Source organism: Pseudochaenichthys georgianus, chromosome 12, assembly GCF_902827115.2.
Source record: "Pseudochaenichthys georgianus chromosome 12, fPseGeo1.2, whole genome shotgun sequence".
Lineage (NCBI taxonomy): Eukaryota > Metazoa > Chordata > Actinopteri > Perciformes > Channichthyidae > Pseudochaenichthys > Pseudochaenichthys georgianus.
In genome coordinates, this window is record NC_047514.1 from 26,664,476 (window position 1) to 26,676,829 (window position 12,354).

A 12,354-nucleotide genomic window follows, 5' to 3' on the forward strand; every position below is an offset into this window, starting at 1 on the left:
GATGGTTAAAAAGGCCATATTATGCTTTTGGGGGGTTTTCCTTTCCTGTAGTGTGGTATATGGGTTTTTATATAAATGGTCTGCAAAGGCTAAAATCCCCCCCCCCCCCCCCCCCCCCCCCCTGCCTGAAACACCTCTTTTGGACTCTTTAGTTTTATTCAGTAACATAGTGACATCACTATGTAGCTCGCGCTACTATTGGCTAGCACTCCAACACATTGTACGTAATATATAAGGCATGGGACATCTCTAAGCACACTGGGCTCTGGTTTCAGACAGAGGGTGACAAGAGGTGCTGCAGCACATACGTATGAGAACAATAAAGAGCTTTTTGAACATTAAAGCATGGAGACATGTCACAGTGGAGACTACATACTGATATGAACCTGAAAATGAGCAGAATGTATCCTCTTTAAGCTCAAACCTTTTTAGGGCCTCTGCTAACACTTGTTGGCATTCATTGAAATATTAATAATCATGAATCAGTATGCTCAGTGCCACTGTGTATGGTAGGGTGCGGTCTGTTATCAGATGATGTTCTTCATGTATCAGAACTAAATCTGGTCTCTCCTTATGCTGTCTCCACAGGAAGTGATGTCGGTGGATGAGGAGAGCACGTCCTGCTACTGTCTGCTGGAGACTCAGAGGTGCCACGTGCTGCTGGAGCACCCGGGGCGCTACGCCCTGGTGGGGGAGCCGCTGAACCAGGAGGCGGCCAAGAGGCTGAGGCTGGCTGTGTTTGGAAGTCCGGACAGCAGCAGCTCTCTGGGCTTCACCCTCAGGGTCTACTGTGTGGACGACACCCCCCATGCATTTCAGGTAGGATGAGAGAGGGACGGTACTGAAGGAAACAATGGACAAATGTGGATGACTCAATGTAGTTGGAAAGTTATATACTACAATTTAATAGTTCAGATTTTTCAATATTTCAAAAGATACTGATTTACAACAACAATCTTTTACTTTGCTGAGATAGTTCATAAAACCATACTGTTATATTTGACAGGAGAAAAGTACAGACATCTGTTTCCTGTATGAAAGATGCAAAGTAAATTCCTTAAATTCGACCGGCACAACGCGGCAACTCCTGGTCTGAAAAGAGTTCTTCCCCATTGCTCTTTTCTGCTTGCCTTTTTTCTAATGAACAGCAGCTTCACGGGTTGCAAACAGAAGTGATTGCATAGAATCTGTGGAAATGACCTCTTACTCCATATATTACCTCAACAAACATTTCCTAATGAATTTATGTACTCATTCGCAAAATGTAAGTTGTCTTTGAATCAGCATAACGATTATTTTATAAATGATGCGATGGCAAAACTTCCATTATGCCAGTGGTTCCCAAACTTTTTCAGTCAGGGCCCCCTTGGGTAATTGGAAATATTTTTGGGACCCCCCAACCCGGTTCCCATCTATATTGGTAGGATTAATTGTATATTGTTGTAAAAACATTACATTTTCTCTGCTGATAATAAGACGATACAAAGATCCAACGATAATTTGATATTTCATTATGGATTACACACATGAACAGAAGTAATAGATACTGTGAATTAATTTGGCCTAATTAAAACTAGCAGGCCTTCTTCCCAGGGTAGTAGATTTTTAAATTCAAATTTCTTTAAGGAAAATATATTAATGAACTACTATTTCTACTGCAGGTTGCAAACGATCACTGCCATTCCTATTCCACATAGCCAATGACTTGTGTGTGCTTGCTTTCCCTCGCAGATCTTCTCAAAGCGGGGCTGTTGTTTTGAGACTGCCTCTCAGTTCATTCTCAATGTTCAGCTTTGATCTGTATCTCGTTTTGATGGCAGCAAAAAAAGCCTATCTCACACAAGTAGGGTGTTGCAAAAGGCAGCATTATGCCCACAGCTCTCGGACCAATGAGATATTTTCGAGCAGTGTTTGTTTACAATTGAATAATAATAATAGTAATAATAATAATACATTTGATTTATATAGCACACTTTAAAACAACGTCATCTCAAGGTGCTTCACAAAGCTAAAAGGAGAAAATAATAAAATAAAGAAATCTTCCCGTGCCCCCCCTGCAGTACCTCCGCGACCCACCAGGGGTCGCGCCCCACAGTTTGAAAATCACTGGTCGACAGCAATGGGTGACTATAATGTCCATTTCACATATTCAGTGTATGGGCTGTACTTAGACATGTGACATTTTAATGTCAGCATGCTAACATGCTTAAGGGTCTGCCTTCATTGCATTGCAGCCAGTGGTGTTAGCCTGCTAATGTTAGCAGTTTAACATTGAAGAAAAAGTAGAGCTGTAGAAAAAACTAAATAGAACAAACCTGTTGCTGGCTCTAAATATAAAGATATAGATCATCCATGTGACTACAATCATCCTGAGCAGAACAAAAATGTTTGAACCGATTTAATGACAATCCATCCAAAAGTTGTCCTGACATTTCCCCCAAAAGCGCAAATGTCATCCTTTATGGCGGCACTACTGGAAGAAGATCACACAAGTCATTAGGATACATCATCTGGGAATAGTGAATATAGAACATTCCGTGACAATCCTTTTATTGGTGGATTGACCAACAGGCCAACATCGCCATCCACTAAACCGCCAAATCCTAAAAGAGTATGATTATAAATATTTGATTGAAGAAATCTAAATTGTAAAGGTTGGGAGTTTGCGGCTGCTTGTTTTGCCTGAGAGAATGGCTGTCTGGGTTGTTTCTTTGCTCCACTGAAGACCTGCCTGCTCAGTAGCACTGCCAGGGGGAGATGCTTGATGACTAGACAGACAAAGAGGGACTTTTAATTACAAAGACAACAGATGCTCCAAGGTTGCTTCTCTGCCCTTTCTTTGCGTAATTGAATTTGCTCTCTGTTAATTAAATGTGTTTCTGCATTGCTTTCCATTTGCACAGTATTTGAACATGTTAAAACACAGACACATTTTCAAGTGCAGCAGCAGTCTGTCTTTATACTGTTAAAGTGTGCCCTTCCTCTTTGCAGTGTTCTGCAGCCAACACATTGGTTTTTAGCTCGAGCAATTTGTCTCCTGCCTTAATTAAACACATTCAGCTTTTCTCAAGTCGTGCTGATAGCTGGATTGAATAGCCGAACTTCACTTCTGGCTTCATTCAAGTGCTAGAATTGCATGTGAACAAAGAGAAATAGCTTGTAAGCACCAGGAGCCCGTCCGAACCACCTCTCCATAAGTCAGGCATGGTTATTTGTTCATCGTTCTTTTAGTGTTGGCTTTTGTTTGTGTTTTATACGACAATTAATTTCCCCTGTGAGCTCGAAGCAGGAATTGATCAGTTTCTGGACAGACAGTATGCTTTGCATCCCTTCCTCTCTTTGTGCTGAGAAGAAAAACACCAAGCCTACACACCCACATACCTGCATTCCCTAGATACAGAGAGTGTAAACAACAACAAGTACATATGCACACAGATGTTGTTGCTTCTTATTGATTCCGAGAATTACAATATCCCAGGTCTGCAAGGCAAAAAGAATAGTATTGACAAAGGACTTTTGTTGAGATCTTTTTCTCTGTTTGTGTCTTTGTCTACAACAACAACCAATATGTGTGAATAACAAATCAGGCTGCTTTCTTTTCCCTCATCTGATTTTCTCAGCCATGCAGTGTGTCAGGTTCTTTCATTTATGTTCGGCAGCAGTGGCTCCTGAGGGCCACCGTTAACTTTAACTTTCAGAGGCTAATCGCTTTGGGTGCATTTTAAAGGTTCAAAATGACATCTTTTATTTTGCATCATGGTCACAGTGTGTCTCACAGCAAGCAGATAAGATGAGATCAAAGTAAGAAGAATTTATCCCGGGGGGGAATTGCTCTGCAGTACGTAGTGGGAAGAGTGCAAATGTAGTAGATAACAATAAGGAACAATACAAAATACTCGGGTTCAAAATCTGGATAAAAAAACAAGTCGTGGGCAGTGGCAAATTGATATGCATGGACAGTATCAGATGTGAAGTTAAGTGTTAATTTAAATGTACAAATATCACGTTTTTCAAATCTCTTCTTATTTTCTTTTTTTGCTCTACTGGAATGTTGCAACAATATTCCTATTAGAGTTCTACCGAGAATATAGAGAATCTTCCTTAACTTTTATAACTATTATTTTTATTTAAAATTAGTCAACAATTAATTTAATTAGTCGTTTTAATGTCTTACATTTCTTTAAAACTCTTTACCCTTGCTTAACCATTTCAACAGTTCCCAGACCTGTTTCTATGAGAGGAGATTGGTCTATTATTCATATACTTCGCACATTTTACTTGCTTAATAACTCTGCTACTTATTATTTTCTATATATATATATATATGTACTTATTTGATTCATGTGTGCTTTCCTCTTTATTTACCAACCTACGCGTGTGTCCGCGCTGTGGAACAGATGAAGTGTTTTGATTCAGATTCCTGTTATCAGCACGGTTGAGTCCCGGCTTGATACTCCGAGTGTGTCAACATAATACAATATAGACCTAACCTCTGCCCTCCCCCTCTCATTGATCAGGAGGTGGCGGTGGGTGAGCACAGTAGGGGGGGGCGGCTGCTGGAAGAGCCTAAGATGATGCTGTTCAGGGGGAACACGTTCAGCCTGCAGGTATGCATCCAGGACGTCCCACAGCTACTCTGGAGCATCAAGCCTTTCACCACCTGCCAGGTAGGATGCTCATGACGACGGGATGGTGTCGCTAAGCGTAAAGGTGCGATCGAGTTTACAGGGTGTGCACTTCTGATGTAAACGGAGCTCCCCTTAATGAGTCACAGAGAAACCGTGCACCTTCATCTGCTCCGCTTCCTCTCCTCTATCGGTTTCCCTTTTCCTAACATGGGCACATCAAAGCAAAAGGACAGCAGCAAGGGCACAGCAGGAGATCGCTAAGGCTAGCTATCTCACTCACACACCCTTATAAAACTAATTATGACACACACACACACACTTATCTTCCTAGAGGTCCACACACTGCATGTTCTGTGATGTGTATCCCAACAGTGACATCCTATTAGCAGAATTAGCCCACTGTAGTGCTGCCAGAATCCCAACCAGGCTTTTTGGAGAGTAAAAGCTGCCATGTGAGGGTCCTACAGAGAAGATGACTGGAGGCTTCCTTCAGACACCACTTTGCTCTAAAGGAGGCTTTCACAAGTAGCCCGCCTCCTCCTCTCTGATGGATGTGAAAAGAGGATGATTCATCCGTCCAGCAGTGTGTTGACCTGCTCTCCCGCGACACCGTCTGGGTCACACAGTAGTTAGTAATGGAAGGTAAAATGGGGCTCTTCGAATCCTTTTACTCCAAAGCTCCTTAGTTTTCCAACTGCCACTTTGCAACGGGGTCAATTAAGACATCCGTGTAGTCATTCCAAAATCACGTTGCAGTCCCTGATCTAAGACTTTGGCATTTACGCGATTAATGTTATCCGAAGTTAGAAAAGAAAACATAGAAGACAAGACAAGACAGTGTAATTCATGCTGTTGGCTGTTCTGTAACTAAACGCGGATGGCGGGTGACTAAGTCAGTGACTAATGATGCTGGCTTAGGACTGAGAGATGAACCTAATGCTTGCATGTGAGACTAGCCATAGTTATTATGCAAAAGTATATCAAGAAAGTGGATTATTTCTCCCAGACCACAGTCGGTAACATAATGTACATTTTATTACATGTTCGCACTAATGACTGGCTTCTCCAGAGGTAAGCAGGATACATGTTGGTCCCCGAGGCTCTGAATGCCTGGTGGTGCTCTGTCTGACGGGTAAACGGCTTGATTAGCTAACACCATTGATTGGTTAAAGAGGCCACTCATTGGCTCTTAATGAATCTTCTTACACGGCAAAGTGGGCGACAAAGCAGCTTTCAAATAACTAATGCCTTTGATTTAATGAGTGTGTTGTCTCCTCTATCTAATCCTCTCATTGTCCTCTCTCCGTCTGTGCTGCTCTGCAGGAGTTCTCCTTTCCTCAGGTGTGGGCCAGCAGCCAGTGTCCCCTGCAGTGTGCCTTCTCTCTGGAGCGATACAGCCACTCGTCGGCCCAGCTCTCCTGCAAGATCAGCGTCCGCCAGGTGAAGGGCGAGGAGCAGATCCTGCAGGTGTACACGTCTGTGGTGGAGGTGAGCAGCGAGAGGCAGACGGTGTGTCCTCGCTACGTGGGCAGTCAAGCAGCTTGTTAATAGGTTCTTTTATTACGCTGAAAAACTCTTGATTTGATTTAAGGGCTGGCTTAATGAGCCTCTCCGGGAGCTTTGCATGTAGCCTATAGATTGCAAATTGTCTTGATAACTCCTTGTTTTCATTTTGAGCATTTCAGCCGCATTCTCAGAAATCACCCTGACACCTCTTTCTTTTTTCTCCGTGCCGCCAGAATGAAAAGGGAGTGGTTCCCTTTTTCACCCAGTCAGACTGTACCGTCACCTCTCAGACGGGGTCAAGGGCTTTTAAAATCCCTCTGTCCATCCGTCAGCGGATCAGCGCTACCTTTGACACTGCTAATGCCAAGGGGAAGGACTGGCAGCTCCTGGCTCAAAAGCTCCACATAGACAGGTATGAAAGGTGTCAGAGTGATGGAGCTCTGAAAGCTATATTTGATTATCCTTCTTTATTGTATGCCGGTGTCTTTTACCTTTCACTGAGGACAGGCTCAGAGGTATGAGTGTGCCTGTATGTTGCTTTAAGGTGTTATAACAGGATAATGAATAAGAAGCAGAAATGCTGGATGTTCTCGTTTATCAAAACGTCGCTCCCACTTTGAATACTATTTTTAATCTAGAATGTAGGCACCGTGTCAGCCTTAATCTCCCATCACCAAGCAGCCTTCAGTAACACGCCACACTGCTGATTTCATTATAGATCTAGTAACACATGCACAGAGAGGGAGGGCGAGGGGGGGGGGGGTAAAAGCCACCTTTAGTCAGAGTACTGTAAGTGCAGTGAATATGCCGTGTTTTGCAGAAATAAGATGAAGGTCTGAGACCGCTGACAGGCTAGCCTCCGGAAAGAAAATGTGTTCATGTTAGCACTCTTCATTAGCAGCATCTTTGCATCCTTCAACTCCTGCTAAAGTTTTGGGAGGTTGTGCCAGGTCAGTGTTTGCGGAGTCTGCAGAGGATATTAGGTGTTTAGAATTGGATGGTCTCTATTTGTGCTTTAGAAGAGGAGTCAATAATCAAGGGCTCGCCGTCTGCTCCTTCAAGCACTCGAGAAAGGAGTAGGAAGTACTGAAAGTGGAAAATGCTCTCTTTCCTGCCAAGTCAAGAATCATAAGAGGGAGAGGTTCACTGAGAAACTGCGACATGTAATTAAGGAATTATATTCAAACCGAACATCTTGGACTGAAGAATGGGAAAGGATTTCGTATTTCTTTCACCAAGAAGCATTTATTATAAATGTTTCTACTTAATTAAGATTCATTATTTCTCTGAATGTGTGGGAACATCTTTATACCAGGGATGGAAACGTGGGATAGAAAAGAAACCAGGTTAAAGGCAGCAGAGGAAGTCTCATTGTGAGGAAACAGTGCTCTCTGTTGGATAGGCGTTATGACAACAGCACATAAAGAAACTCTGTATTAGACAATACACCATGCTACACTCTGTCACTGGATTTCACTTCATCAACGCTTTTACTCAAGACAAAGGAGTTGACTTGATCTCTGCTGACTGTATTACTGACAGACAAGGGTTCGATAGAGAAAGCAGGCGTGGCATTTCGAAATTACCATATTTTTTATAAAAAAAGGCAAAATCCTGCATACACAAAATGTATGTGCACATTAATTTTAAACATGAAAAAGTCTAAATGAGGAATATTTATTTATTCATTCATTCAATTATGTATTGTTTTGATTTATAGGTCGTTTTGTTTCTCAGTGGTGAAGGAAGAAGCTAGATTCCTTATTAATGTACGAGTGGCAATACTATTATATAACACAAAGTACTGCACTAGCAGTAAACGTTATATTGAAGTGAACTTGTGGAACTATCAAAGGCAAAAACTATTATTTGGCATGGATTCACACATCAACTATTTTCCACCATGTGACCCCAGAGTGGATCTGTAAACTCGGCTCTGGAGTGTGGAAGAAGTGAACATGTTCAATGAAAAACTTGATTGAGTTGTATTGTGGTAAATGTGAGATCCACTGTTTGTGAGTTTTAATACATGGGGCTAAAAGTCAGTCTATTACAAAATAAACTTGGGGGAAGATTGATCACTGGAGCACATCTTTTAAAATGTGTGGGCTTTGGCCTTCTTATCATAAATAGCGCAAGGCAATCCCTTCATTGATGAATCACTAACTGGCACTCTCCTTTGCTCCTCCTCCCATGTGATCCACACTGTAACACACCATTCTGTTTCCCTGGTGTGTAGGAACCTGTGCTACTTTGCATGTCAGGAGAGCCCCTCCTCAGTGATCCTGAGTCTGTGGGAAGCCCAGCACCAGGACTCGGGGGACCTGGACTCTCTGGCCAGCGCCCTTGAAGAAATCGGCAAGGTCCAGTCCCCCAGGACCGCCACTCATGGCTGCAGCAGAGAAGACCGGGACTCTGAATTCACTCCACTTGGGTAGGACGGGTCCACAGCAGCAGATCAGAATCATTACGGACCTTTACTGCATGAACACTGGTGAGCAGGTGTACTAGCTAACCTGTGGTGAGGAAGAGGAGCAGGAGCGCAACGAGGACAGCAGGGGAACTCAGTTTGGACTGTTACTGAAGGAACACCTCTGCTCAACCAAATAGCACATACAGACAGATGGGAAGGAAGAACGAAGGGAAGACAAAGAAGGAAATGAGTGGGGAAGTATTTGAGTTATTGAGAGGCACTTACAAAACATTTTAGACCGAGAGCTCACAGCCATCTTTGATTGAGAAATGTCTCCTGACAGGTTTGATATCTGTGTTTAAGGATGATGGTGTGTGAAGGGGAGTCTCTGTGTACGTTGGAGTGTGTTTCACCCAGACTGATGTTGTGACTTCGCCCGGATCAGATGTGCTGGCTCTCACCCACAAGCAGTCCTCTGCGCTGTCAACATGTTTAGTGTAATGTCATTTTGTTGTCATTCATTTAACATATCTCCTAATGCTTCTTTTCCTTTTTCTACAACGTATCTGTAAAAAGAATGCTGGAGTTAGAGGAGGACACTGAAAGTCATGGATACCAGATATATTTATTTTGTCAGAATTTAGGTCAAAGATACTGACGACGATTAGCATTTAAAATGTTCTGATGATGTCCACATGCTGAAAAACAATGTAAGGCTGTATAAGAAGAGTTTAACTATTCTTTTTAAAGACGCCCACACGTAGAACATTTTCAAGTACACTTGCATAACACAATGTCAAAGCAAAGGCTGCAGAAGAGGATCGTTGATCCCAATGTATAATGCAATGCAGCCCGAGGTGCAGCACATCCCATAATGTCTACTGATCAGCTTTTGGTTCTTTTGTTGGGAAATGAATGTCTCTCTGTGTAATAGGGGACTTTATTCCAATCAGACATTGTGAACATTACATATGCCGCTACGTGTTGATGCTGGTTAAGTGGTGTGTACTTTCAAGACCCTCTGGGACTTTTTTTTTTTGTGTATCTACATTTTGACTTTTAATGTGTGGCTTGATTTGAGCTGCCGTTTTTTTGGATTATCTGAAAAAGACCTGGAGATCATTATTTGGAGACACGCCACCGACTCTCACTCCCACTCCCTTCTCTCCTCTTCCCCAGGCAGAGTTGCTCCACCTGCCCCAAAAACATGATAAAGTGACTTTGTGTTGAACTCTGTGTTGGCTGTCTCTTTTCATCTACTTAATGAATTCAGTTCTTGAAACGCCTGAAAGCCCAAATAACGGTGGAGAAATCAGTTACAATAAATCTTTCAAAAACTGCATTCAGAAATTAAATATTAAATAAAGAAATCCTATTGTTAGAACAATTTGAAAGAACCACGTCGGTTAAGCTTGGGTGGCAGATTTAATTTTCAAGTATTGAGGCATATTTCTGCATTTTGATTTTTTTTTTTTTTTTTTTTTTTTTTATATATTTATTTGACAGGGACGGTGCACATTAATTGACATTTCTGTAAATGCGCCAGAGTTAGCCAACAGGCTATTTTTCGTCTGTAGTCCCTGGACAGATGTTAAAAGTCATCCTAAAAACAAAAATTCACTTCAAATAACAGGTAAATACTATTAGTAAAACAAAATTCAACAGAGATACTTATATTATGATAAAAGCATATATAAAAACTAAACAAAAATACAAGCATATATAAAAACATAAAAACTAAACAAAAATACAAGCATATACATAAAAACTAAACTAAAATACATATTCACAAAGCAGACAGATACAGGTCAAGGCATATAAACAGAGCGTTGTCATGTACAGATTGTGTCAGTGTTGACAGAGCTGACTTTCCACTAACCATGTTTTTAAGTTAGATTTAAATAAACTGCAGGTGTTTTGTTCTCTAATCTTTACTGGGATTGAGATGAATAAGCTGTGTGCTTTTCTGCCTATTTACATAAGAAGATCCATGCCATTCCTAATATGAGAGTGGTATAAACATTTTCTTTACATTTTAAATAATATAATTTCCCAAACTGTCGAACAATCCCTTTAATTAACTAACACTTACAGTTTCTATCGAAGCTGAAAATGAAGGATGCAGAGTCGAGCAGGCTCATGCTGAAAAAGCAGATTCCTGTCCATGCGTAGTCATGGAAATATTTCGAGGTATCTTATCACAGAGATATGCTCGTCATTCGATAGTTTGAGGTCATGAAAATCTGTTTTTACTGAGCCCTGACTGCCGAATAATCAAACTGTAAATATTGCTAACCTTTAGTCTATCAGCAAGCTGTCTGTATGGATTAAAGGACACCATGCACAGGAAAAGTCCATACGGAGGGACTGATTCTGCACTATCAGCTGAAAAGGTCACCGTTTAGAAAGGCCAAAGCTTGGAATACATTAACACCTGGAAGAAACTAACTCACAGGGAGGCTACTTTATACAGACGGCATGATCTAAATCATAACTTAATGATGTTATCAATTTCGTCCATAAAGAACCAGGAAATAGTGGAATACAAATTTCCAAAGCCAAAGTGAACACATTCAAATGTCTCGTTTTGTCTTCCCAAAAGTCAAATATTCACAAAAGCTGGAACTAGTGATTATTTTAGGCACTATATTTCCATAAAAGCGCTCTACTTTACAAATCATTTAAGCTAACAAATATTTGTTCTTAATCAAACAGGCCATCCTGAAGGCAAGCCTCGAGGAAATGGAATGTAGCCTCTTGATGCTACTGCTTATCATTAGCACAGGTGCTAAACAAGCGTTAGCAGTAGTGGAGAGCTTGGCTATGAAGGTAGATATGGTGCAAAATGCGAGAGCGTGTAAAACCTGAAGTGAGCACTTGCAGAAAAAGAATCTGAGCTTGTGTGCTTACATTTACACTTGTATAAAATATCCACGTACCTGTGAACCAAATTTGAAGTCACAGAAGAAAAAAAAAAGTGTTGTAGCTTGTAGAAAAAAAATGAATTTCGTGATGAAATGTTCACTTGCAGAAAAATACATATTTTTTAAATATATTTTCCATTACAACTGCAACTTTATTTATTACAACCTCTCAAATCAGTCATTACAACTTGACGAATCTGCTCTGTGGCAGTGCAGTCTTTTGTTTGAATAAGCTTACGACGGATAACCCTCCTTATTGACATGGTGTTGGGCTATATGAGCTAGCTAGCATCAAATCAACAGTGTTAAAAGGCTATTGATTGACTAAAAACGGTTTAACTACAAACACCAAAATGATCCATTTTAGTTTGTTCAGTCTCATCTAATCGAATTTAGGGAGTTTATGAAGTAGAGTAATTGCCTTTTTAGAAAATGTAAGTATGGCTAAAGGTAGGCTAATATGGACCCATTGTAATGTTAGTAAGCCTCAAGATTTAAAGTACATTTGAAGGGATTTATTCAAGTTGAATGAAACTCCTTTCCAGTAACACATGGACATGGATTTTTCTGCTTGAGTCTAGATGCTGACAATTTTCTGTGAATGCCTCCCACAGTTCCACCTAGCTGGAAGAGCAATTTCAGACAATGTTGGCAACCTCCAGATTTAATACAAGCTTTTTACTTTATTTAGATTCTGAAGAGTCAGAGCTTTTTGGAGAAAATCAAGTTGCAACAACACTCCTTTCCACCTGTGCTTGGAGACCATTAGGCAGGTAGTACTAAAAGAGCAAAGCCACTTAAATGCATGGGGGGATGTTTAACTGTATACAGGCAGTAGTTTGACAGGTAGTCTGGCACGGTTCTTCCATCCTTGACAGTTTAG

At 41.1% G+C, this 12,354-nt stretch overlaps 1 protein-coding gene across 1 annotated transcript in view; it reads left to right on the plus strand.

Moving 5' to 3' along the window:
- Positions 1–9,947, plus strand: part of unc5da (unc-5 netrin receptor Da) — a 245,368-nt gene extending 235,421 nt beyond the window's left edge. Inside the window, exons 14-18 of the mRNA XM_034095950.2 lie at positions 589–819; positions 4,518–4,667; positions 5,952–6,116; positions 6,368–6,546; positions 8,374–9,947. Coding sequence (XP_033951841.1) covers positions 589–819; positions 4,518–4,667; positions 5,952–6,116; positions 6,368–6,546; positions 8,374–8,572 — 924 coding nt within the window. The 3' untranslated portion in view covers positions 8,573–9,947. The remainder of the gene's footprint in view (positions 1–588; positions 820–4,517; positions 4,668–5,951; positions 6,117–6,367; positions 6,547–8,373) is intronic.
- The last annotated feature ends 2,407 nt before the right edge of the window (positions 9,948–12,354 follow it).